At 42.4% G+C, this 26616-nt stretch overlaps 1 protein-coding gene across 2 annotated transcripts; it reads right to left on the bottom strand.

The window, feature by feature from the left end:
• Positions 1-413: 413 nt before the first annotated feature.
• On the bottom strand, positions 414-26616 carry otud5a (OTU deubiquitinase 5a). Of its 2 annotated transcripts, none has more exons than XM_023426008.2 (9): positions 25761-26616; positions 21192-21282; positions 7694-7758; positions 7422-7578; positions 7193-7341; positions 6745-6930; positions 5564-5768; positions 5239-5310; positions 414-2660 (listed from the first exon to the last, which is right to left on the bottom strand). In XM_023426008.2, the coding sequence occupies exons 1-9, from the start codon at positions 26346-26348 to the stop codon at positions 2527-2529; spliced, it is 1647 nt and encodes a 548-aa protein (XP_023281776.1). In that variant the 5' UTR covers positions 26349-26616; the 3' UTR covers positions 414-2526. The 2 variants fall into 2 exon arrangements, with proteins under 2 accessions (XP_023281776.1, XP_023281775.1); XM_023426007.2 differs by having other exon boundaries at positions 21192-21285; positions 25761-26615.

Genomic DNA, 26616 nt, shown 5'->3' with positions numbered 1-26616 from the left:
GTAGTGTTGTGTCTATGTAGTCATGTTTTGTTTCTTTGTGGTCATTTTGTGTCTCCTTGCAGTTATTCAATGTTTCTTTGTGGTCATGTTGTGTCTGTTTGTAGTCATTTTGTGTCTCTTTGCAGTTATTCAATGTTTCTTTGTGGTCATGTTGTGTCTCTGTAGTCATGTTGTGTCTGTCTGTAACTTTTTTTGTGGCTGATCTTTTGATTGTCTTTCAAACAAACAGAAACAGGAAGTGGTTCTGGACCAGGGGCCCGAGGTGTCAGGGGGCCCATGGTCCTGTCCATCGTAGGCCTGTTCAGTAAATACATGGAGAGGATGCACTGAAAGATATGGCGACACAGATTAAAGGGGAAAGATGGAGGCAAGGCTCAGAGAGGCATTTGTGTGCAGAATAAATCTCACAAACATTTTTTTTGGAAACATTTTCCTCTTTTTATTCCAAGAAAAAAAAGGTATTTTCATCCCAAATGAGAAAATAAAATAAAACAAACTTATATTATTAATAATAACAACAATAATAATCAATCATTAAGGGGATAAGTATGACAATTCTCTTTTTTTCTCTCCTTTTCTATTTGTCGCTTTTTCTCTATGATGATATTGGTCGTGGTCAATTAAACATGCAGCTAAATAAGTCCGATGATGATGATGAGGATGGAGGTCATGGTGGAGGAAGAGGAGAAGAAAGACAAAAAGGAGAAAGAGGGAGGAGGTGTTACAGACCATGAAGTCACTGCTGGCTGTTTTATTTCTCAGACAACGATGGAAAGTAAATGTGTGTTGGTCGCACAACATGGCTGCCAATGGAACTGTGACAATGATTTTGCTTTTGGCAGCTAAGCTAACTGTAATGCAGCTTGTTAGCAGTGTTAGAAACCTAGAAACCAAAGGATACTGCTTTAAAACATAAGACTTGAGGCGATAGCCTGCTCAATAAAGAGCATGCTAACATAACGTATACGCCACAGGCGGGTCGCCTTCTTCATTTCTGATTAGCATTCCTCACAAAATGGCTGCCAGTGTGAGCTACTAGAGGATTGAGAATGAGCAGGAAACAATATTGCTCACGGCAGCTAAGCTTAAAAAGTAACACTATGGGTGCTGTAGACTCAGTTAAAGGATGCTAACACCGGTAACAAGCTGCTCTGCTGTTAGCTTAGCTGTCAATAGCAAAACTGTTTCCCAGTAATTCTCAATCCTCTTGTAGCAACTACTACTACTCCTTTTGTTTGTGTGAGTAATCAGAATTAACAGGACAACCAATCGAGGCTATGTTAGCAAGAGTTAGCACTAGCTAAACACAGTAAGACTTCAGGCGATAGCTAGCTTGTTGAGAAGCATGCTAATGTTGCTTACAGGACACTGATAAAGATGCTTTAGTATAACTTTTCCGTAAATTTCAGTTCTGAATAGCGGGGTTAGCGTTCCTCACAATTTTGCTATTGGCAGCTAACTGCAATGTAGCTAGTTAGCAGTGTTAGCAGGAACTAACTTTACCTCATAGTAAGACTTTGGGTGATTGTTTTCCTACTAAAGAGTGAGCTAACTTAGCCTACAGGATTAGCATTTTAGAATTCTGATTAGCATTCCCCACACAAAGTGGCTGCCAGTGAGAATTATGAGACGAGTAAGAATGAGTGGGGAAAAATGAAGATATTGATAGTTAATCTAACAGCAATGGCGCTTGTTAGCTATATGAGAGGAAACTAGCTTTAAACACAGTAAGACTTCAGGTGATAGCTTGGAGTACCTGTGGAGAGGTCGTGTTTTTCACTTCTGATTAGCGGGATTAGCATTCATCACACAAAATGGCTGCCAACGGACGCGACGAGGAGTACAAATTGTGGCAAAAATTGTTGCTATCAGCAACTAAGCTAACAGCAATGTGGCTGGTTGGCGGCATTAGCAGGGACTAGACTTACACTTTATGCTATTTTATCATACAGGACACCAATAAACAGTACCTGTAGAGTGGTTGTCTTTTTCAGTTCTGATTAGCATTCGTCATTGAAACCAATGGCCTGATAGCCGCAGAGCTAATATCCTGCTATAAAAAGAGTCATCGGTGTAATTCTGAAAACTAAACAAAAGATAAAAATTTAAACCGATGAAGTTGAAAGCTGCCAAATGTGATGTTTAAATGTCAGAACTGATCCCAAATCAGCAGCAAGACCGAGCTCCCTCTGGAAAATGAAAAGTGGGGGTTGTTTGGTAATGCTGGATCACTATTGGCTGGAAGCAGGGCATTATGAGAGAAAGGGGAGGAGGAAATGAAAGGAAACAGGGAAGAAGGGAAGAGGAGCCGACAGAACGGAGAGAGATGAGAAGATGAGTTGAAAAAAAAAAAAAAAAAAAAAAAAAAACAAGTGTGCATTTCTTTGATGTTTTATTTTTTCCCTGGTCGATCTCCTTCTGTGGGTCAGAGGTGAGGGGGTGGAGGGGTCAGGATGGTGGAGGGCAGGGGTCAAAGGTCATGGTTGTGTCGGTGTGTGTGTTTGTGTGTCGTTTGTCGGCTGGTTATCAGCTGCTGTCAGGTGACGGCTCTCTCTCTCGGTGCATTGCGGCACTCTGGTGTTTGATGCTGTCCAGGTACTCCTGCTGAGAGACGGCCAGCACTGATGCCAGGATCTCATCATCCTCCCAGTCTGTCAGACCTGGAACACACACAGACCGGGTGACAGATACACACATGACAGTTTCAACCAGAGACGGTAATCTACTTCAAGAATCCTGAACAAAAAAGTCTGTAACGATAAAGATGTATGACACATATTCTGCCCCCAGAAAGCCAATCGTCTGCTTTATAGCAGCTGAACCAAAAAACATATCGAGCCAATCGTTTTGTTGCACTGATGCAAGCACACACAGTTGAGGTTCATAAAAGTTTTAAGCTGAGTGAAAACTAACTTTGTAGTAAAATCTTGTGTTAGTTTTCTACAGACAATGATCAAAACAAACAATTCTGTAATTCATCAACTTTCTTTATTCAAACATCAGACACAAACTCTCACATTTGAACTGACAGCATAGTGTCACAGCTCTCTGGACTGAGCCATAAAAGAAGATGATGTCTGAAATAACTGCCGAAGGGTGTCGCCAAGATGGATGCCAAGGGGCCAGACATGCCTAGGACTCCACAAATGAATGGTTTATGGCTTTGGCTGGATTTGGCAGGAGGGACTATTGAAGATGAGATGTTCACAGTCACACTGTTCATCATCTCATGGACATATTTCACTACATCTCAACATTTCATAGACTTACTAGGAAAAACCAGATGAATTGATGAGGCAAAATAACAGTTAAGTTGCGGCATTAATCTTTTACAACTGATGATCTTATTTCCTGTGTTTGCTGCAGGTATGATGGATCAGACTGAAACCTCCTGCAGCTAAATCCGCCGTCAAAAAACCCCTCTGAGTATAGAGGTTGAGAATGTCTCCTGACATCAGCAACAGTCAAGACTATTACAGAGGAAACAGAGTTCAACGCTGACCTGCAGACTGTGTTTTAACTGCTTTTATTTTTATTTTATTTACTTGATTGAGACAATGCAATTTAACAGTTTCAACACAAAGAATGAAACTAATGTGTCGTACAAAGAGTTTATAGCTATTGCTAATTCACGACTCCTGTCCTTAGTTGGGCTTTTATGTGTATAATGTAATTAAAACAGTCAATAGCAAAAACAACACAAAACAGACCACACAATTGATAATATCTTACAATTAGCTAAAAATATACAGATGTTCAGTCTAAAAAGAGACAACAACAGCACAACAAGCTACAAATAGTCAAACAAAGACAATAAACAATAGATACAATTACCTAGAAACGAATAAAGCTCTGGTTTGCTTTCAGCAGCACTGAACCTTTGTTGTAAAGGAATTTATATCTGGAGTTAATCTGGAGTTATATCTGGAGTTAATCAGTTGGTCATGTGTTCACAGCTCTTTATGGAGAGGGCTGATTGTCTAAATTTAGATGTTCAATGTGGTATTTTATTTAGTAGTTGCCATTACACGCTCCTGGTTACTCTGTTCCTGTCCTGCCTTTGGATATATCTGGAGAGAGAGTCTTGGGCTAAACTATCGATACATTTATAAACTAATTTGAGGAAGCAAAGATGAATAAAGCTCTCAAAACTAAGTAGATTGTATCTTTTCAGTATGTGACAGTGATGCCATCGGACAGGCTTTTTGTCCATTATTTCCAGTGCCTGATTGTAGGATGTGAGGGGTCTGACTGTAGATAGTGACGCTTGAGCCCATACTGCGATACAATATGAGAAATGTGAAAAAACCATAGGGTATGTTGTGTCTCAGTAATTTGAAGCAATTAAGGTTGGTCTTTACTGTTTTTAAGACCTTCTTTACATGTTTATCAAATTTGAGTTGTGAAACTAAAATTATTCCTAAGAACTTGAAATCATCGACCTCCTCTATTTCTTCATTCTGTAGCTTGATTTTGAAGCTTTTCTGGTGAACATCAGTGGAGTCAAAAGACCAGACCTTGGTGGAGCCGAGAGGAAGACAGCAGCATGTTCAGAGCTGCAGAGTTCTGGGCAACAGCTCATGATTATATCCCAAGAAATTATTGAGCAGTGAAGATGAAACAGACAGAAACATCGTGGTGAGAGTTCAACACTGTTCTGTCCTTTGATAAAAACATACTTGAGTGTTCAGAGCTGAGCTGTAAACAGCTGATAAAACTCATATTATTAGAAAACAACAATGAAACTGAGAGTGTTTTCTCACAGGGACACCAGCCTCTGCTTAACCCCAGATAACTTTAAACACACACACACACACACACGTACGTATACACACACACACACACACGTACGTATACACACACACACACACACCACGCCCTGCTCTGCTCTGCTCGGCAGCTTCCTGTTGACTCAAGCTGAGCTTTGATGGTAAACAACAGACAGTGACTGAGAGCTACATGTCTGCTGCAGAGACGAGCAGCACCACTCACCGTTAGCAAGTCTAGTTTAGTTTTACAGCCCAGGTGGCTTTAATATCTGTGCAGTGAACAACCTTTGACCCTTGAATCAAAAAAGGACTTCAACAAAATCTCTAAAGGCGAAAAATGGTAGAAACCTGAGGAGGAGCAACAGAGGAGAGATCCCTTCCCTCCTCTAGGAGAGATCAGGGTTAAAGAATGCATTCTGTTAATTAGGGTCCTCACAAAGGTAGAAGTACAAACATGCGTGTGTCTTACCAAATGCTGTAGGTGACATCTCCTGCATGATGGCTCTGTACTCCAAATGATGACGACTCTGATTACTGGGACCTACACACACACACACACACACACATACATACACATACATACACACACACACACACATGCATGCACGCACACACACACACACACATGCATGCACGCACACACACACACACACACACACACACACACACACACACACACACACACACACACACACACACACACGTTAGGTACTGAACACTTCATGAGACACACATGCAGTGAGGATGATGTACCTGTGTGTGTGTGTGTGTGTGTGTGTGTGTATACAGGTTACCTGGCGCGCAGGGAGAGGGGGGTTTGCTCAGGATGAGGGCGGCTCCAGCGGGGGAGGGGGGCTTGTTGTTGGTCGATGGGGTGGTTGTGAGGTCGGAGTGGGAGGGGTCTGAGTCGCGTTGCCGTGGCGACCGGGCGCTCCAGTCATCCAACCCACTGGAAGCCGCTGCCGTCGCCGAGCTGCAGGTGGCACTTGCCTTACGGGGCTGAGAGGGAAAAGATGTTTACATCTGTTAAATAATTATTTTTTTCTGGTGGTGCTGAGTCAGCTGGGGGTGGAGACTGAAGGCAACAACCTCATGGTAACTGTAGCTTCAAAGCCATGTGCAGAGGGGTTACAGGATACTGATGGAGGTTACGTCATAGCTGACATGTTCTGCTGCAAGTTTTCTACCTAAGTATAACACTCAAGGTTTAATTTCTCCTTAGCTAAGGGTCTTAATTAAGGGCATTACACAGAATCTCCTAAAAAGTTTCCTTAGTTAAGGAAAAAAGTAATTTACAGCAGTAATAGAGATTTTACAGCCATAAAATTCTAATCTTCTTGGGATGTGTTAATTTCCTTCATTTATCATCATAAACTCAGTCATGTTGCAGTTAAGATAGAGTCAGAGATACCTTTAGTTTATTTCCTTACTGTGGTCACTAAGTTCTTTTGTGCAACAGTTTAACTGACTTTAAGAGATTCATTAAGTAAGAGAAGAGTAATGTTTAAATACCTTAAGGAGAAGACTTAAGGGTGTTTTGTGCAACTGGCTCCTGCTCTTTAGTAACAGACCTCTAACACAGAGATGATGCTGCGACGTATGAATGAATCAACACAGAGACACACAGGGCTCTAAGACTAGACCATATAGTGAGTCTCTATGGAGCGACTCCTGTTAACCCTTTGAGTTGTCTGTAAATCCAGCTCCTGCATCTGACTGGACTCAGGTGACATAAGCAGTCAATGTTTGTTTGGTGGCTGATTGAAGTGTTCTGCTTCTTGTGAAGTCTTTGTTCCCTTCAGGAGGTTTTCCTCTGATAAAAAGTTCCAGTTACATTCCAGTGGATCAGCTCCTCCTCCTCTGAATGAGAACAGGTTTGGGTCTCAACACACAGCGACTGATAACAACACATACTGAAAGTACTTTTTATGCAGATCCTTACACTTTTAAAAGTGTAAGGAGTCCCCCCCTGTACCTGTCTGGCCTGTTTCTCCTGGTCCTGCAGCCACTGCAGGTAAGACTCCCGGGCCACCTGCTCCTCGATGGCCTCGTTGGTGGCCTCCCAGTCCGTCGCTCTCTTCTTGTCCTCCAACATCTGCTGCTCGATCCACGACTCCTCTGACGTCTTGATGGCTGATTTCATCAGAGACTGCTCTGCATACTGGGGGGGGAAGGGTGGAGGTGGGGGGTGGGAAGGAAATCCACTGTCAACAGATATACCAGTCCACCAAGTACTGACTTCACACACACTTTTCCTGCCTACCAGGGGTTAAATATCAACACTACAGAGCAGGGCTTTTGTAACTCTCTAACTCTGTCCTGTGCTTGTTTACATTTGGTCAAGTATCTTTGTCAAGTGCCCGGCAGGCCTCACAGCTTGAACACCCCTGATCTATGGTTTTAAATGCGTCAGGTTTAGGTACCCCTGGTTTGAAGGCGGGCAGTCCCAGTCCCACGCCGATCGTGGCCTTGTTGGGGTTCACCACAGAGTTATAGTGGATGTTGCGGTGGTAGCTCACTCTGATTGGCTCGTCGTTGTTCTGGTGGATGCCATGGAACGTGTTGATTGGCTCTGTGGCAGAGGGAGGAGGGTAAGGTGTGATTGGCTGATGACAACATACGTGGAGGTTGTTACTGGACAGTCAGACTCACCTGTGCTGTACTGGTACACCTCCACCGGTCTGTTGTACATCTCAGCCATGGCCTGCATCTCGATGTGGTTGCCATGGCAATTGTTTTTCCTCTTCCTGTTGATGTATGTGGTAAAGTCCTCTGTCACGTAGTTGGAGAAATAGTCGGCGTTCTTCATCTAAAGGAGGAAAAACACCTTCATGAACACAGACGCTGACAAAGACTTTAACAAAGGAAGAAGAAGATTCATCAGCTGAGAGTAAGGTCAGAAGTAAGAGGTCAGAGTGACTCACCAGGTAATCCATACAGTGTTTCCTGACCACTTCATGCATATCTTGATCTCCATACACCTGATCAGCTGAGAGAGACAGAGACAGAGAGTTTGGGTTAGGACCAATCAGAGCCCAGACTGATCATCCGTGTGTAGTTTCAACTAAAACAGAGACACACACAGGCTGTGTTGGGTTCTGATCAGTCAGTTAACATGTGTGATGGGTCTCAGTCACTATGAAACACTTCCACAGTTCATCCTATATGGACTCAAACACACCGTTTCCTCCACCGGGCAAAAGTAAAGAACAGTGAAGACCTGCAACTGACGAACACTTTAATGACCGATTAATCATTCAGTCTATAAAAGGTCAGAATCAGTGGCATGTCCAAAGTGATGTCGTCAGATGTTTTGTTTTGTCCCAAACACTCAGTTTACTGTGATGTCAAACCTGATACCAGAGGACGTCTGTGAGGCAAACACATTAAAAACACATTAACACATGTTTATGGTGTGTGCACACTGTTCATACATGTGAATGTCAAACACAGATGTCTGCAGAGGAAGGTGACAATACTGTGCAGTTTAACTGTTCAGCGGGCTGATGGGTGGACAGAGCAGGCTAGCTGTTTCTCCTTGTTTCCAGTCTTTATGCTAAGCTAATATAACTAGCTGGTCATTTTGGAATTAAATTTGAATAAATTTACTTGTCAGGGATCTTGGTCAAAACCATGAACCTCATACAAAGAGAAAAAAAATGTCCATCTGCGGGTCCACACAAACACTAATGTAACTACTGCAGTTGATACAAACACAAGTTCAAAAAACAAGTCAACAACAGGAGTTCTTTAAATGCTGAACTGCACCTTTGACCTTGAACTGTTGAAATGTTCCTTTAACTGTCAGTTTTGATTCATACTGGTATTCAGTGAAAATGTGAGTGAACCAGTCTTTTTACTCAATTACACATTTATTCACACACACACACACACACACACACACACACACACACACACACACACTTCCTGCATTGGTATGCAAATGAGCATCACTTTGGTTCGATTTCCAGCAAGTCACATGGTCTGTCACCGCGGCGATTCTCAGAACCCCCCCTACAACTTCCTTTTTCTCATCAGCAGTTTCTGGGTGTGTGTGTGTGTGCGCATGTGTGTAAAGACAGTTGTGATGTTATTGAAGTTGAAGCTGCTAAGTGATGACTGACACACACACACACACACACACACACACACACACGCATGCACGCACGCACACACACGGAGGGACAGATATAGGGTCACACTCAGAACAAAACTAACACACACCGTTGAGCAGCAGCAGGTGTGTGAATCAGAAACACACAGTCTGAGTGTATGATATTAATGATGTTAATATATATGAATCAGACTGATGTGCAGGGCGACACACACTGAGTCAGTGTTTCCAACTGTTTTACTCACATTAAAAAGAGGGAAAAACTAAATTAATTAATTCAATTACTTAAGTCAACATCAGTGTAAATGTTTGTTGCTGTGTGAGGTGTTAAAGATGAATAATATGAATAAAAGATGATGAACAGCTGTTGGGAAATGTTTGTACAAATTCCATATTAGTCGATTTTTGCAGAGAAAAGAAGGAAATAAACCAAACTGACATTAAAACGAGTCTTTTTTCAAATGTTGATGCTCTGTCACTTTTATTTAATTAACTTAAAGCAGAGAAATTATTAATTAATAATATATAATAATAAATAATACATACACAGTAACTGTGGCAGGTACAAAAAATAAATACATGTTTTAACAATGTAGCCCTGCACACTAGTTCATCATGACTCTACCACACACACACGCTGTCCACTAGAGCAACAAATGTGGATTAATCCGCCGCTGAAAATAGCCCTTAACAAATGCACAACTTCCTCCTGTTTGATAAAAAGCTACAGTGATCAGCTGAACTTAGTTACAAGTCTGCACATGGAGTTTCTTGACTCTAAGAAAAACCTGACCTCAGCAGAGAGTCAGTCTCACAGCGGAAACTTCAGCTTCTTTTACATAAAGAAAAAATAGAGTTTTGTTCAAAAACAAACCAGGTGTGTGAGTCAGACACACACAAAGGGAATCTCCCCTCAGATCACCCACAGTGAGTGAGTCACTGAGCGAGTCCCACACACTTCACAGGAGGCGAGAAGAGGAGGCAAGGACGGAGAAGAGGAAACAAGGAAAGAAGAGGAGAGGAGAGGAAAGGAAACGAGGAAAGAAGCTGAGATGAGAGTAGGGCTGGGCGATATGGCCAAAACTGTAATCACAATAAAAATTTCCATATCGATATTTATCAGGATAAATGCCACATCGTTATTTCTTTGAGGTTTAAAGGCTGATTTTTGCTCCTGAGTGAAAGCTGAAGAAACCAGACAGTCAACTGTGGTTTTAAACTGTTCTATTTAGAACATATGTTCTAAAACATGACAAACAGCAGAACACTTAAAAACTTTGAGGTACAAACATTCAAATTATGATAAAATATGCATTATTAAAATCAAAATCCTTTTCAGTCCTCTTTATTTAACAAAGTAAAGTTAAAAATTAAGTTTTGAAAGGAAGATGGCTCAGACTGCAAAATATATAAAAAAAATAAATAGACGAAGAAGATTTGCAGTGGGCACTGGCCTGGTGCTCATCGAAGTTCCACTAATACTTGTTTTTCTTACTTTCTGTGTGTTTTAACGGGTGATATTTTTTCAAATGATCAAACAGGTTTGTGGTGTTGCCCGTCTTCGAAGGAATGTGTCTCCGGCACAGTTTCCGGTGCACGTCGCTCTGTTTTTTGTCGGACTGTAAATAGCCAAAATATCCGCAAACTACTGAAGTTGAGTGGCCTCTCTTCGTCCTCCGAGCTGTGTTCTGCTTTTTCTGCGGTGTCTGTCATTTCGCCATATTTGCTTACTCCACTCCAACTTCAAGCCTCTCAACCACTGCGTGCATCTGTAATTAATATCATGTGCTGGCCTACATTTACACCTCTCACTGAATATTTATCAAACATTTTTAATGTTTCTATCGAGGAAAATTATCGAGATTATTCGAGATAATTATTGCTATTGTTTTATCGCCCAGCCCTAGATGAGAGGAGAGGAGAGGAAACAAGGAGAGGAGAGGATAGGAGAGGGGAGGAAACAAGGAGATGACAGAAGAGGAGAGGAAATAAGGAGAGGAGAGGATAGGATAGGAGAGGAAACAAAGAGAGGACAGAAGAGGAGAGGATAGGATAGGAGAGGAAACAAGGAGAGGATAGGAGAGGAGAGGAAACAAGGAGAGGATAGGAGAGGATAGGAAACAGGGAGAGGACAGAAGAGGAGAGGATAGGATAGGAGAGGAAACAAGGAGAGGACAGAAGAGGAGAGGATAGGATAGGAGAGGAAACAAGGAGAGGACAGGAGAGGAGAGGAAACAGGGAGAGGACAGAAGAGAAGAGGAAACAAGAAAAGAAAAGGAAAGGAGAGGGGAGGAGGAGAGGAGGACACAAGGCGAGGAGAGGAGACAAGGAGAGGAGAGCAGGTAAATGTGAGTTTGTTGCTGAGAAACACACACAGAGATAGACTTCTGCAGAATTAATAAACCACACACACAAATACACAGGAAACCACAGCGAGCGCTCTGATTGGTCAGCCTGGATATTATTCTCAGAAAGGTAGGGGTGGGGCCTGACAGAGGAACTGCGTCCGTCCATTCGTTTTTACTAATGATGTTGATAAAGTTTTTATCTGAACCTCACAGACACTGACACCACCCGGACCACCAGCAACAGCAAACTGCAAAGCATGCTGGGTACTGTAGTTCACTGACAGGTCGTTAGTTGGCTCCTTGGACTCATTATTCATCAGGATCTTTACACAAATTCACTGATTTTATCAACAAACAGGAAACAAAATGATCAGGCTGAGTTTAATTTATGAGCATGGAGAGAAAAATACACAACTCACTGAATGATATGAATCAAACTTTAACGCGACTCCTGATCCTCTAGAGATGATGTCTCACTCTGTTGAAGTTGTTGAACTCCAGAAACTCTCTGCTCTGACCGTACGGTGGTGTTACAGAGTGATGCTTCTTTTACCTCATAAACAATTTTTGGCAGAGAACAGACACAAAGTTTCATGTTGTTCTTTGTTAATCACATTACTGACAGAGTTAATGTGAATCAGCCAAGTTCATCAAAGTCTAACTAAACTCCCTGTTTTTGTTTCTATGGTGATTCTGTTGAGCTGCAGGGGAGGGACAGGAACACGATGAGGGAATTTCTCAATAAAAGCTGTATAACTATGGGAGATACTCACTGGATCTGTCTAACTCAGAAACCTTAAGCCTTTACATTGTGGATTCTGTCCATCACTGACACTGAAAGGTTTTCAGTGCCCAAAGTCCAGTATGGACAAGAGGGAGCATGAGAGCATGAGGTTCTGATCTGGACCAACATCAGGCCCTCCCTCACAGAGGAGGTAGTGGTGATGTTGCTACACACATTAAGGACAGGTTGTGTGTGTTAATGTGTGTGTGTGTCTCTGCTGTGGTGTTATCTCACTGCAGCTGACCAATCACAAAGCAGAGAGAAGTCAGTCTGTGTCATCTGTTTTCTGTAGAAGTCTATCAGCTCTGAAGCTCCGCCCACCATCAGGGGGTCATTTGACTGGCTGAGCAGCGCTTGGTTCTAACACCACTGCCCTTCCTGTCAGAGATCACGTTTATAACCCTGTTGAACCCCCATACTGAATCACCACAACACAGACACAGCTCAGACACTGAGTGTGTGTGTGTGCTGATCCAGGGTCAGTCCTCAGTGACCAGCTGCAGGTGACCTGTTTTATCTGTGTAGCTGTCAGAGTCACTTCTCTGACACTTCACACACTTTAACAGTCAAAACACTTTCATTTATGAATTCTATTCTGAAGTTTGTGAGTAAAAACAAAAGATTTTACTTTCAACTTTCACTCAATTTTACTTTTACCAGCTATTGAGTGGTTTTTCTGTATCAATCTAAAAACGGATCACAAAAGCTTTGCTTGCTGAAATTACAGTCTCACAGTTGTTTCTAAAAAAAAAACAAACAAAAAAAAAACAACATGACGTATTTGTTTGCAAAAAATATTTGTCTGAGACACAACTGTTGTTCCACAGATTCCAGATGTTTGAACCATCAGAGGTACAGATGTGTTTACACTGAACTGTTATGTGATCCACAGACACATGAAGTGTAAATGAGGTCAACCAGATTCTCTATTCATACCAAGAAACTCTATACATCTGCTCTCTCTCACACACACACACACACACACACACACACACACACACACACACACACACACACACACACTCACACTCACACTCACACACACACACACACACACACAGAGTTATATTACCCCTCTGTGAGTCTTCTTCTACTGTAACTACCTGTGTTTCCCAGGTAACCTACAGGTGCAGTTTCACTGCTGATGTTTTCACCTACACGTCTCCTGAAGTCGAATATCTGGAGGACCTGCTCTCTGATTGGTCAGTGCATCCACAGTAAACTGTGCAGATGGGTGTTGAATGGTGGCTCAGAGCTGCACCAAACCTGAACCAAACCACACTGTTCAGACACCCCCAACCCCAAGCGCCCCCTGTATTGTTCCTGACTGAATGGGACTTGGTTTGAACCTTGATCACAGCTGAAGTCCTGGAGACTCACAGACACACAACACAACTACACAACAAAAATCATTTTTGAATCCAGGACAGTGAAGCTCAGGTGTTATATCACTGAGACTGCTACACCTGCAGAGGTTTGTATTACGGTGTGGGTGTGTGTGTGTGTGTGTGTGTGTGTGTGTGTGTGTGTGTGCGTGCGGCTGGTCAATAACACCTTGACCTGCCATCACTGTGTCAGCTGATCAGAATTAGACAACAGGTGTAACAGGTATGATCTCTGACTGCAGCTTCACCAGGAAGCTCTCAGCTCCTCCACAGATCCTGGACTCAGACTGAACTCTGGTCTTTACCTCTGTCAGGTAGAACGTGGTTATCAGAGCTGCGTGACACTCGTCAGTGTTTGTCCACGCTCAGTGTTCACGGTTGACTTTTCATTTGTGTCACTTCAGATAAAAACTGAGAACAAAACTGTCATTCAGCGCACACACGCACACACACACACACTGCTGCTGTGCTCAACAGAGACAGAGGTCAGTGTGTAAATACTGTTCACAGTCAGCTGAGCAGTGTGTGTGTGTGTGTGTGTGTGTGTGTGTGTGTGTGTGTGTGTGTGTGTGTGTGTGTGAGTTCTATCCAAACACAAGCTATGTAAGAGTAGACTATTTCAGTGTGAAGGGAAAATCCACCTTAACCCAGATCTGACTCTGTACACAGACACACACAGACACACACAGCAGCAGACTGATGGAGAAACTGTGGTGGAGATTCCTCTTTACACACACTGTCTGGACTCAAACAGTCAGACGTCGGTGTTACAGTAATACGGGTCAGAGGGTACTATGACAGAGGTCGAACGAACGAACAAACACACACACTCACACACACACACACACACACCTGGTCTTCACGTGAGCTCAGCGACTCATTAGCAGCAGGTCATTTGTACACAGTAGATTTCCCTACTGTGTACATTTGTACATTATCACACTGTAACGTGATGAAACAGACTGTCAGGTTGAACTCTGCTCCAGTTTATCCTGTAACATCATGAGCACGTCATCAAACAGCTGTTAACGAGCAGAGAACAGTAACTCACAGTGTGGTCTTCATCCTCAACACCGGGGTCTGTTACACACACACACACACACACATACACAGCTCGTTATGCTGACAGGGACCTGCTATGAACGAGCTAAAAACTGAGGTTGAAACGTGTCTGAACATGAGTGAAGTCTTCTTCGTGTCAATCAAACTTTGAGACTCCCTGGAAAGTGAGCGCTCACACAGTATCCTCCATGACATCACGTTCCTCACTATTCACCGGGTCCAGCTGCAGTCCGGACTAATGAAGCTGATCCGCCGTTTTCCTCATCAGATTCAGTAGAATCTGATTCTCCTCTGCAGAGAATCTTTCATTCATACAATTCATTTCAAATCAAATGAATTTTAAAAACTTGCTGTGAGACTCAGTAACAGCAGGTAACAATCACTTTGGAGAAGATCTGAGAGATGAGTGTTATAGGTGTTTAGAAGCTGCATGGTCGGTGTTTATACTCTGTTCCACAGTTTTTGTTCATAATGAGAAATTGGTTCATTTACTGCTGGTGTTCAATGAGCTGAGGCAGCGACTGGGAGGATAAACAGTGGAGGTGCTAAACCGTTCAAACCTTAAAAGCTAGTCATAAAGAATCAGTCAGTGTAAAGATTCAGAGCATGAACCTGGTTTGACTCAGGTGGAAACACAGTGTTACTGATGTAGTCAAGACGCTTCTCACTGACGCTGCTTTACCAAAGTTGACTCAGAATTTTGTCCCTTTTAGAATCAGCAGCATCAGCGACTTTAACTTTGGTTTTGTCCTCATTTAGTTTCAAATAATTGTTACACATCCAAAATTGAATTTCTCTTATTCTGTTACATATGGTGTGTTCCATATGTCATCCAGCACCAGAATTTATAGAGGTGCCTCTTCATGACTGCTTCCTCATAATGGTCACTTAGGACATTAGGGCTTTAACCACTAAACTTAAAAAAATGTAAACAGAAGTGATCGATTAATAAAAGGCTAATCACAAGTTATGCACCTACAAGACAGGAAAATAAAATTACTACATTAATTCCAAACATCACAGGTTATCACATCTTATAACTTATGACTCTACACTTTATAAAAGCTCTAAAAACACAGTGGTCTGGTCTGAACTTTCCACTTCCTCCAGATGCGGAACCACAGGCCTGACAAGATTTTTGGACTGAAGTGAAAACCTTCAGGGATGATTGACAGCGTTACCGTGACAATGCACTCGCAGCTCAGACAGGTCGGTCACCTGAAAGCTGGAACCTGACAGTATTTAAGTCAGTAAAACCAGTAGGACCGGCTGTAGACAGATACTCATCACGTCAACATGTTGACAGCTTTAGTTTCTCTTTCACGGGAAGATACCATCAGGTCTTTTACACATCGAGTGTCTTAAAACGACCGAACCACAAATCTAACTGTGATGGAGGAGAGACAGGGGAGGGGCACGAGGGGCTCTCAGTAGCCTGGCAGCAGAGATGACATCCCAGGTGACAAACAGACACATTAAAATATGAGTTTAGATCAGACAAGAGTCTTGTAGAGGAGTCCGGTGTGGAGCAGCTGAACGGTGTGAATGTTTCATATGAAGTTTACTGAAGTAGACGTCAAAGAAAAGTTTCTAAAAACAGAAACTGTGGATAAGAAAAAAGCACCTGACCAAAGATGAGAAGGCCTCCTCAGCGTGGTGACCCACTCTTTGCTCTTGTTCTCTCTGATAAAGCATGACCAGCAGCAGTGCATGCTGGGAGTTATCAGCACGCTGGGAACACGTGTCTGACCAATCAGAGGTTGCTCAATGGGTCTGAAGCAGGAGACGTGCCGAACAACCACATCTGACTTACTGTATCTAACACACACACACACACACACACACACACACACACACACACACACAGAACTTTAATCTGCTTCTGAGCGCAGGGTTTTTGTAATAAACTGATGATGTTTCCCTTCATTCATTCAGTTTCTGTGAGACGTCTCACTATGGTGTTTTAAAAACATCATAGTGTTTTTCATTTTTATAAAAACTCTGCATCATTACTGAAGCTTCTTCTGCTCCAAACCAACACGAGTCTCATGTTTACCTGTAATGTCTCTGTTCATGTGTGAGGTGAAAACATCAGAGAAAATAAAAGTAAAGCATCGTGTAGGTCTGCAACTACTGATAATTTTCATCACTGATTAACCTGCTGATTATTGTGTCAATTGGTCAATTAACTGATTTGTCAATAAAGTGTCAAACAAAAGCAAAAACTGTTTTTATATTTCCCACATCAGTGTAACATCTTCAGATGTCTTGTTTTGTCCAGAGACCACAGATGTTCAGTGTCACACAGGAAAACATGAAACCTTCATATCTATGAGCTGGAAGCAGCGGAGATTCTGTATTTCAGCTTCAACATATAATTAAAACCATTATTTGATTATGAAAATAGTTTCCAATTCATGTTCTATTGATCAATTAACCAATTTATCAACTAATGGATGCAGCTGTAATTGTAGTGAGGTCCAAATAGTTTCTGTGATTCCTGCAAACTGTTATTTGTTGATTGTGTTACTGAGCAACAGTGTTGTCATGCAGTGAGGTGTGTGTGGATCAGCTGATCACGTGTGTGTGTGTGTGTGTGTGTGTGTGTGTGTGTGTGATGTTGCTCAGCAGGAACCCGCTGAGAGACGACAACAGGTGGACGAGTGTCACCACCACCCAGAACATCACACATGCTTCATTTGCATTTAGAGACAACAACACAGAGTGTGAGGAGCTGACAGCAGCTCCTCCTACAGGCTCCACGAGTCATCACACACCCTTCACTACAGCATCAGACAGATCAGGAGCCGAGCGTGTGCTGATTGATTGTTGTAGAGATGTCTCACTCTGGACCAAACCCCCCAGACAGATGATCGGCATGTCGACCAGCTGTCATGGAGGAATGTGACCTGACCACAGGAAACACACCCATCTGTGTTTACAGCAGAGGAACAACTTATCACAGCCTTCACTGAACCAAGCAGACACACAAGTACAAGAATAATCCTGCATTCAAAACCTACTGCAGTAAAAGTACACGTGTTCATGTAGTGATTTTCATGTAGTTGAAGTATCAGTAGTAATGTAGTAACAGTGCACAGAGAGTCTCAGCTGGTCTCATCTGTAGTGCTGCTCTGGAGTCTTAATTTGAAAAGTAATTAACATCAGTAAAAACTTCACCTCCTCCTCATCGTTCTGGCAGCAGAGGTCATCACAGAGCCGGACCAACGTCTGTGTTAAAGACAAGAGCTGTCATGTCGGAACAGACGCATACACTGTTACGTCTCTGATTCCTGAACGGCAACCTGCTCTGACATCACACACTGAGGCAGCATGAAGCTGCGCTTGTTTCAGTGTGAAGGAGAAAAGGCGGCAAAACCAGGGTCTGATTAACGGGAGTATAGTGGGATCTCTGTTTAAAAGGGGCCGGTGAGAGAAGGTGTGTGCATACATTCTTCTGTTTCTTTAGTCATAGCTACTACACTTAGTACAATGAACGCTGCCTCCAGTGAGTGAGCTAATGAAACACAGAGAACTATGAACCCTGGGGCAAAGTACACACACACATATAAAGCACATTTACCTCAAATGTTCAATTCAGTGTTACTGTTAATGTAACTGTACTGAATTGACCTGAGGCCTCTGGTGTCAGGGAGAATGAGCTGTGACCCCTGGACGTTTTTTTTTCATTGTTGAAACAGATAAAAAAAGCTTCTTCTAAAAGAAAGAAAAAAAACTTTTTCTTTATAATATCAAAGGAAAATCAGAAAAGAAGCAGAATTTAGTTTTTTCTGTTCCACACTGTCTGGAAATCATCTCAACCCTCAGGGCGGGAAACACTGACCTGAAATGTTCACTGCAGCAGAGACGGACAGAGGGGCTGCAACACGCACGCACGCACGCACGCACGCACGAACACACACACACACACACACACACACACACACACACACACACACACACGCACACATTCACATACTTTACGAAATGTTGTTGTTTAGTGTTTGATGTCTCAAAAGTGTTTTTACACCTCACTGTCCACTTTCTGTTTCAGGTAGGCAGGTGTGGGAGTGTGTGTCTGTGTGTGTGTGTGTGTGTGTGTGTGTGTGTGTGTGTGTGTGTGTGTGTGTGTGTGTGTGTGTGTTTGTGAGAAAGAATGTGTGTGTGTATTTCTGTGAAATGCAGCAGTGAGTGAAGAAACAGCCTCTGAAAACAGAAGTGAAAAGAATCAGAAGTGAACAGAGAGAGAATGAGAAACACTGACGTCCGTCTGTCCGTCCAGCATCTCTGGTCTCTGACACCTGAACGAGCCCTGGAGTCGACCCAGACACTGAGGCCTCAACCATCTCTGTCTGACACGAGTGAAAACGGCCACTAATAGTTTTCAGTTTTCAGCTGTGATGTGTGAGTGAGTATCAACAGATACACTTGTCTTCACTCTAATATCTTTATAATAAAACTAACTCTAACATCACACAGCACTCTGCCCCTGTCTGCTCTCTTGGAGATACATGTTTTACGTATTAATGTTTATTTAGTGCGATTAAACTGTCCAATAAAAACAAGCTTCTCTTTACCTTCAGACAAACTGAGCCCAAACTGTTTCTTCATGAAGAAATTAATACGTCATATGTTTCCTAAACATTGTTCTCCTCATGATGATGACCATGGACACTGACTGAAAGCTCTCACCTGTCCAGCAGCTTGTTCCTTCTCCCACAACACCTGAGTGAATTTTACAGTGGCCTCATTTCCAACATTTACATGTACAGTACATGATACAGCAGCAGCTGTCTCAGCCGCCCTGACACTCAGCTCCCAAAAGCATGCTGGGTAAAATGCTGCATTTGTAGCATTTTAGTCTAAATGTGGACAGTCTATGTTCACACTGACTTTTTATAAACAAAACCGGAGGAGTAAACATGAAGTCACTTGACTGACAGCTAAGTCAGTGATTGGTCGGTTTTGGCGGGATGTCATCCTGCACCATCAGGACCAGATCCTGACTCCAGGTCAGTCTTGATTGCTTCTACTGTGTTTATGTGCATTCATCTTCTCTGCTGTCGACAGAAGCTCGCACAGAAATGACTGCAGCTTTATTTGCGCCATTAGACTGAAAATCAATTATACTGATCAATCATAGGACGAGTGTTACTGTGAGATCAATATGAACTGAACTAACAAAAACACAAAGGATACACACAGCACAATAATTTTAACTGCTCTGAACGCACCAGCTACAGCGACTGATGTGGACTGAACAGCTGGACCAAGACCTGGTAGAGGAGGGTTCAGTCCAATTCACACAAAACAGACCCGCTACAGGATTCTGACTTTAACATGAAGACTCAATAAACACCTTATTACACAACAACAGGAAGACAGGTGTGAGCTTACAGGTACAACACACACACACACACACACACACACACACACACACATGGCTGAGGTCAGTGAAGTGACATAACTGCAGCAACATAATAGCTGTTATCTGAAACACAACCTGGACTCTACTGAATGGACCTCTGTGTCTGTGTGTGTGTGTCTGTGTGTCCTAAAGGTAGACACAGGAACCCTCATCTTTCACTGTGACCCACATTTGAACATACTTTCCCACCACACACCCTGACACACACACACAGACACACAGACACACAGACACACACACACACACACACACACACACACACACACACACAGTGCCCCCTGCTGTCAGTGAGGAATCACAGCGGCAATTTCCTGTCAGTGCTCAGTGATGTAGGTCATCTCATCATTGTTCACATTCACACAATAAAAAACAGGTTCAACAGAAATTCAGCTGGGTTTGTACAGACACCTGTTTACAGGTTAATCCCTCTACTGACTCATCCAGGTGGTGTGAAACAGTAAACAAGGCAAAGAGACATATGTCCAGTTTGTACTATATGTATATAGTACACAGTATAGTCACAGAGATGCCATTCAAAAGGTTTTATTCTGAAGAACTTTTCAACAAAACAGAAACACCTGAACCTGTTCACCTGCACATCAATGACACCACACTGACTAAAGTAAACAAACCTAAAACCACAATAAATGAACGACCACTAAAGACCAGAGGCCTGACAACACACAGCTGATGACGTCAAGTCAGTTTGATTTATTCTTCTTTTAAAGATTAAACTATCTTAACTTAAGAGGGACTCATGTGACACACTCCTCCAGCCAAGAGCCGTGGACGTTACAGTTATATGAGGATATAACTGAGCTGGTGACTGGTTGTTGGTTTGTCTGTCAGTCAGATGGAAACATGCTCAGTAAAACACAACACAGTCCAACAGCAGCTAAACACTGACACCTGCTGGCGAGCAGACGAACTGCAGCGTTACATGTTAATTAGAGCTGAACAATGAATCAAAATATTATTGAAATCACAATATGGCCAAGTGAAATATCCAAATCACAGGAGCTGCAGTTTTTCTGATGAAGTTAAAATGTGCCACAACAACAGATCATTATAGATGAGGCTTTGTGGTGCTACAGATGTCCCGGTCTGCAGATCATATTCTACAGATGTAAAGGAACTGGTTGTTTGCCAACAAAAATCACATCATTATCATCTTTATGTTTTTTATTATCATTAACCGAAATCATGATATCACAACATGATTTTTTGCATGTCTTTTAGACCTAGTGATTGTGTGTGTGTATGTGTGTGTGTGTGTGTGTGTGTGTGTGTGTATCACTTACCCACGGCTCTGAACAGACACGCTCCGTCCTCCTTCATCTTCTTGATGACAAAGCCTTTCTTCTCCCTCAGAGCTTTTTCAAACCAGTGCTCCTGCTGAACACACACACACACGGAGGGTCAGCCATATACTGGGCCTGGACAGCTAAAGACTTCACCACCCAGAATTCCTTCTCTCAGGTCCCAGAGATGTTAACTGTTCTAAGGCTGCGATTTAAAATTATTTTCATTATCAAATCAGAAACGTTTTTATCAATTAACCAATTAATCATTTGGTCTGAGGTGATGACATCAAATGTCTCATCATGTCCAACCAACAGTCAAAAACACAAAGACACTAAGTTTACAATCAAAGGGCATGAAGAACCGTTCACATCTGAGCAGCTGGATGAATGTAGTGTTTGGTAGTTTTGATTATTGATTAAAGCACCAAACAGATGTGTAGTGCAGGTGTTAAACCTGGAAAAGCATATGATCTCCACTTTAAAATGAACTCTCACAGTGTCCAGTCATGGAGTCTGATGGTAGGACCTTAAATGATGTGACTCACATGATGAGACGTCTGAACATCAACATCATCTCAGAGAAAAATCTGAACATTGTATCTCACAGTTTGGTCACTTTGAGTTGTGTCCTCAATCTGGACACTGGGTACTGAACTTTTATGGAGTGACTGAATTTGTTTGAATCTATTGAAGATCCTAAAGAGTAAATCTCATCATCAGTGTCAAGACTGAAGACAAAGTTTTGAAGTGTATTAGCCCCGCACTGTAAAGAGAATATACCATGTAAGTAGTAATAACGTAGATCTGTATGGACTAGGGCTACATAATTAATTGAAATGTAATTGAAATCACACTATAGCCAAGTGCAATTTGGTAAAAGTCAAAATGTGTCACAACATTGTTGTGCATTGTAAGTACCATCTGTTGTGCTACAGAGACGCCCCGGTCTACAAATCATATTCTCCAGATGAAAAGGAACATGTTTGTCTGGTACAAGACCCAACAAAAATTACATCATCATCATTTTTAAATTTTTGTGAAAATTAAATTTAAAAACGACCATTCAAACTGAAATCGCAATCCAAATCCCAAAGTAATCACAATAAGTAATCATTTTTTTGCATATCGTGCAGCTGTAGTATGGACACTGACCTCATGAACAGGGATGTGGTCTCGGCACCAAACAGTCTCATCGTGTACTACACCTGTCTAGTGTTGCAGAGGCTGAACTCTGACGTGTCAACAATAAATCCAGTGTTATTGTTTTTGCTGCTATTTTTTTTTTTTTTTAATATTTTCTAAATATGTAATTGTACATATTATTATTTTACTTTTTTTTTGTACTGTCCACTTTGCTGCTGTAACACTGCAAATTTCCCCACTGGGGGAATATCTTCTCCCTTTACTGACTCCAGTCTCCTCCACACAGTAAGGTCATGGGTTTTAGGACTCTCTGTACCACCTGATATCCTGAGCTGAGGCTCTCTCAGTACTGAAACCCATACATTGCTAGATCCAACGCACCACTTCAGGTGTGATCATCCAAATCCTCATCTGTCTCCAATCAGCACCATTCAGATTGTTAACAGAGCTTCAAACCGTCACAACTGTGCCTCCAGATAAGAGCCGAGTAGAACATGTGTTTTCTGAAATGATGGTGTTTCTTTTGTTGTCAACACAGAACAGAGACATTTAGCTACGCCCTCCCTCAGAGCCACAGAGCAGTTTTATATCACAATAAAGGTTTTAACTGTTGGTCAGAACAGGTGAGCTCACTGAACTTACGGAGTTACCTGGACAGGTGAACTGAGGTATGTTTACATCGACCTGTGTTTATCAACCTTTTCAATATGTAAATAAAAAACTAAAAATCTGTCGAGTCAAGATGAGTGTTTGTTGTTGTGTGGATAAAAAAACCAAAGTGAAACAGACTTCATGAATAAAGTCGTACATGAAGGATGAACAGAGGAAACATCAGCTATGTGTGGAGCGATGTTGACGAGGAGGCTGAACCCTCCTCACATTTACAATCCATCATGTTCTCCACATGTTTCCATTGTCTGAGTTTTAACTGCATCTGTTAATTAGCTCATCTTCTTCTGTGGTTTGATGGCAGCAACTTGAGAATCAGCTCCACCAGCTGTTTATCTCCATCAAAACAAAGCAGCAGAGTGAACAAGACTTCACTCAGGTTTGACTTTACACTTTTTTGGACATTGGGTTATAATTTGATATTTGATCCAACTGTGGCTGCAGGATTCACGACTACAAGATTTAGTTCTTCAACAGTACACTTCATCTTCTGTATTACTCTTGTCAGACTTTTACTTTCACTTCACAGAAACAGATCAGCATTGCATCATAGCTTTCATTTTACTAACTAAGTATTAAAGACTAAGTATTAACTTGACTTTATGACACAGCTGTGAACATGACAGAGACCAGGAAAGCTGGTGTTTGAATACATCTCAGTTTCTATCAGAGTCCTCCGAGCTCTCAGAGAAGATAATCAAAGTTTCTGAAACAAGGATATTTACATGTGTACGTACACACCACTAACAAACCTGATCACAATCACGGTACAAATATGAATGTAAACACATTCACAAAATTCAACTTCAGTTTTCACCAGAGGAAAATATGTGACAGCAGCTCTGACATGTCCTTGATCAAAGTGTCCTATGACAGAGATAATTTAGCCTGTAAGTGTTTCCTCCCTATCCTCACACACTTATTTACTATTGATTATTTTCATTATCAATTAGTCTATAAAAATAGTCAAAATGTCATCTATAGTTCCTCAACGTCTGAAGTGATGTCATCACACGTCTTTTGTCCAAAACCAAAACAGACTCAGTGACTGTGAGACTTCAATTTATGATTATTTTCTGACAATTATTCCATTTATAAAATGTTTATAAAACTGACTGACACCATTAGTCAATTATCAAAAAAGATGCTTATTAATTTTCTGTTGAGTGACTGATCAATTAATGCAGCTCTGGTTACTGATATAAAATCTAAGACACAGAAACTGACACCAGAGAACAAAGTGAGGTTTTACTTTAAAATGACTTTTTTTGAAGTTAATCAATACTCAGAAAAGTTTCTGATTACATTAAATGTTAAAAATGTTGTTTTATTTTCAGCTCTACTCTCTTTTATGTCAGGTTTAAAAACCTTAAACGGGCAGATGCTGATTATTTAGAGTTTTAATGTTTTGAAATGAGTTATTTTAATATTTAAAATGTTTTTAATTACAATAGAACACCTAAGTATTTTCTTTTTATTGACGTGGTGATTTGTCTGTAAATTGATGTTTTTCAATAATCTCTTTAACCTCCACAAATTAATTTTTGTCAAAATAAAAACCATAAACCACAGAAAAGACAACATAGTGAGACTGAGCAGTTTCTGTTGTTGAGTTTATGGCTGTCTAGACACGTGCACGTCAACAACAGGTGTTCATATTTCTGTGCACGTTATCATCTCCACCTGGACAGAGATCACTTTCTGTTCTATCAGGTCCACAGATCAAAAGAAACAAATGTGGATATGTTTAAATCCTGTGCCTGCAGTCAATTTAACCAAGGTTCATTTGTTCTGGGGCTGGAACTACAGATTATTTTCAATAGCACAATTAAAGGTAATAGACCAACTGCTTTAAAAGATAAGAAAACTGTGAAAATGTCCATCCATGGTTTTCAGAGTCTAAGGTGAAACCCAAAGAGCTTCAACTTAATGTGAATCAAAACAAACAAAAGCAACAAGTTTAGTCTTTTTCTATCCTCAAAAAAAAGGACTAAGAACACAGTTTGAAGCATCAGCCCTGTTGCTATGGTTACCAGCAGGTTAATGAAAGGTGGTTAAACTATTGACCTGAATTTTGATAATAACTGGATTATAAATGGATATGGTTTGTATTATGCACTGCTTTTGCGACTCCTTATTATATTTCATTATGACATAAAAGTGAAAATCAATCATCATTAAATGAATATTCTGTACGATGTATCTGATTTGTGTTTGAGCCCCTCCAAGCTAACACCTGGACAGCTGGGGGTCACCTGGACAGCTGGTTATTGTCCCTGTGTGAACAAAAGTCTGCTGTGTTTAAATCCTGTGTGTCTCTGATCAGTTTAACTCAGTGGTTATAGGTTTGTTTCACCACTTAGTTAACTCTAGCATCACTCATGTTGCTATGGTTACCTGCAGGTGAATGAGAGGTGGTTAAACTGTTGTCCTGAACTGTGTTTGAGACGAACACACGTATGATTTTAAATATTTCACATGTATGTTATTTTACTGCTGAACACACAAACAAACTGGAACAGTCGTCGTTTATTCAAAACATATTGTGAGTAAATCAGTTGTTTTTGTTTTGAGAACGTCTCTCGACGGTCTGTGTATTGTTTTAATGTTGTTTTCTCGTGTCACCTCGATAAACCTGATGAATCGTATTTAAACTCGGAGTGAACCGTTTCATGGGTCCATCTGTGTAGCCACGGTAGCATTAGCATTGGTTCTCGCTTGTTGCTGTTGTGTTAGCTGACGTTAGCTTCCTACCTGCTCCACGGTAGCCGGGTCCATGGACTGCAGCCGGGCGGCGTTCTCATACTCGTCCTCGCTGTTGTTCCCGGCTCCTTCCTCCGTATCCTGGCTGGACCCCACTACTCCCGGTCCGGTTACCCCGGGTTGGCCTCCGCCGGCCAGAGCCGCCACCACCCCACCGGAGCAGGTGCCTGCCTGCCGCCGTCTCTTGCTCAGTCCGGGCCCAGAGCAGCAGCTGCCGATACCTCCACCGCATCCGACGACGCCGGCCGACACGACGAGCTCCCCGCGCGTCCCGGCCACCATCCCGCCGCTGCTGTCCCGACCGTCTCCTGGTCCTACGGGGGACACCGAGCCGACGGGCGGCGGAGAGGCCTGCTGCGGCCGGGAGCTCGCCTCGATGCTCCGCCTGTCGTCCCTGGTGGAGGGCGGAGCGGGCTGGTAGGACCACGGCGGAGGTGAAGCCCTCGGCCGAGCTCCGGTCCTCCCTGCGTGTGGGTGCGGGTGTTGGTGCGGGTCGGAGCCGCTCCGACGATCGCTGTCATCGGCGTGGTCCGAAACGCCGACCCCCGAGCTGGGCTTCTTCTTCGGGAGAATCGTCATGGTGGTGAGCGTGTGAGGGAGGCAGGGAGGGGGTCAGAGGGTGAAGAGTCCTCCCTTTCTAGATCAAATGTCTCGGTGTATTCGCCCTCCGGCCCGGCCGTTTGGCTCTAATCACCGAGCTAAGGCTCTTAGCGAACCGAAACGGACGACAGAAGCGACGACTCGGCTCCTTTTCGACGGTTTAGTTGAACAAAAACAAAACGCGTCTCCGTCTTCCCGTTCTCCGGCCGACCAGTCCACAACATCAACAGTCTGACGGAGGCCGCGA

The sequence above is a fragment of the Seriola lalandi genome, unplaced genomic scaffold (assembly GCF_002814215.2).
Source record: "Seriola lalandi dorsalis isolate HSWRI2012SDOR001 ecotype SW California unplaced genomic scaffold, Sedor1 jcf7180002054798, whole genome shotgun sequence".
Lineage (NCBI taxonomy): Eukaryota > Metazoa > Chordata > Actinopteri > Carangiformes > Carangidae > Seriola > Seriola lalandi.
Note: the sequence above shows the minus strand (reverse complement) of the source record. Positions and strands in the feature narration are given on the sequence as shown.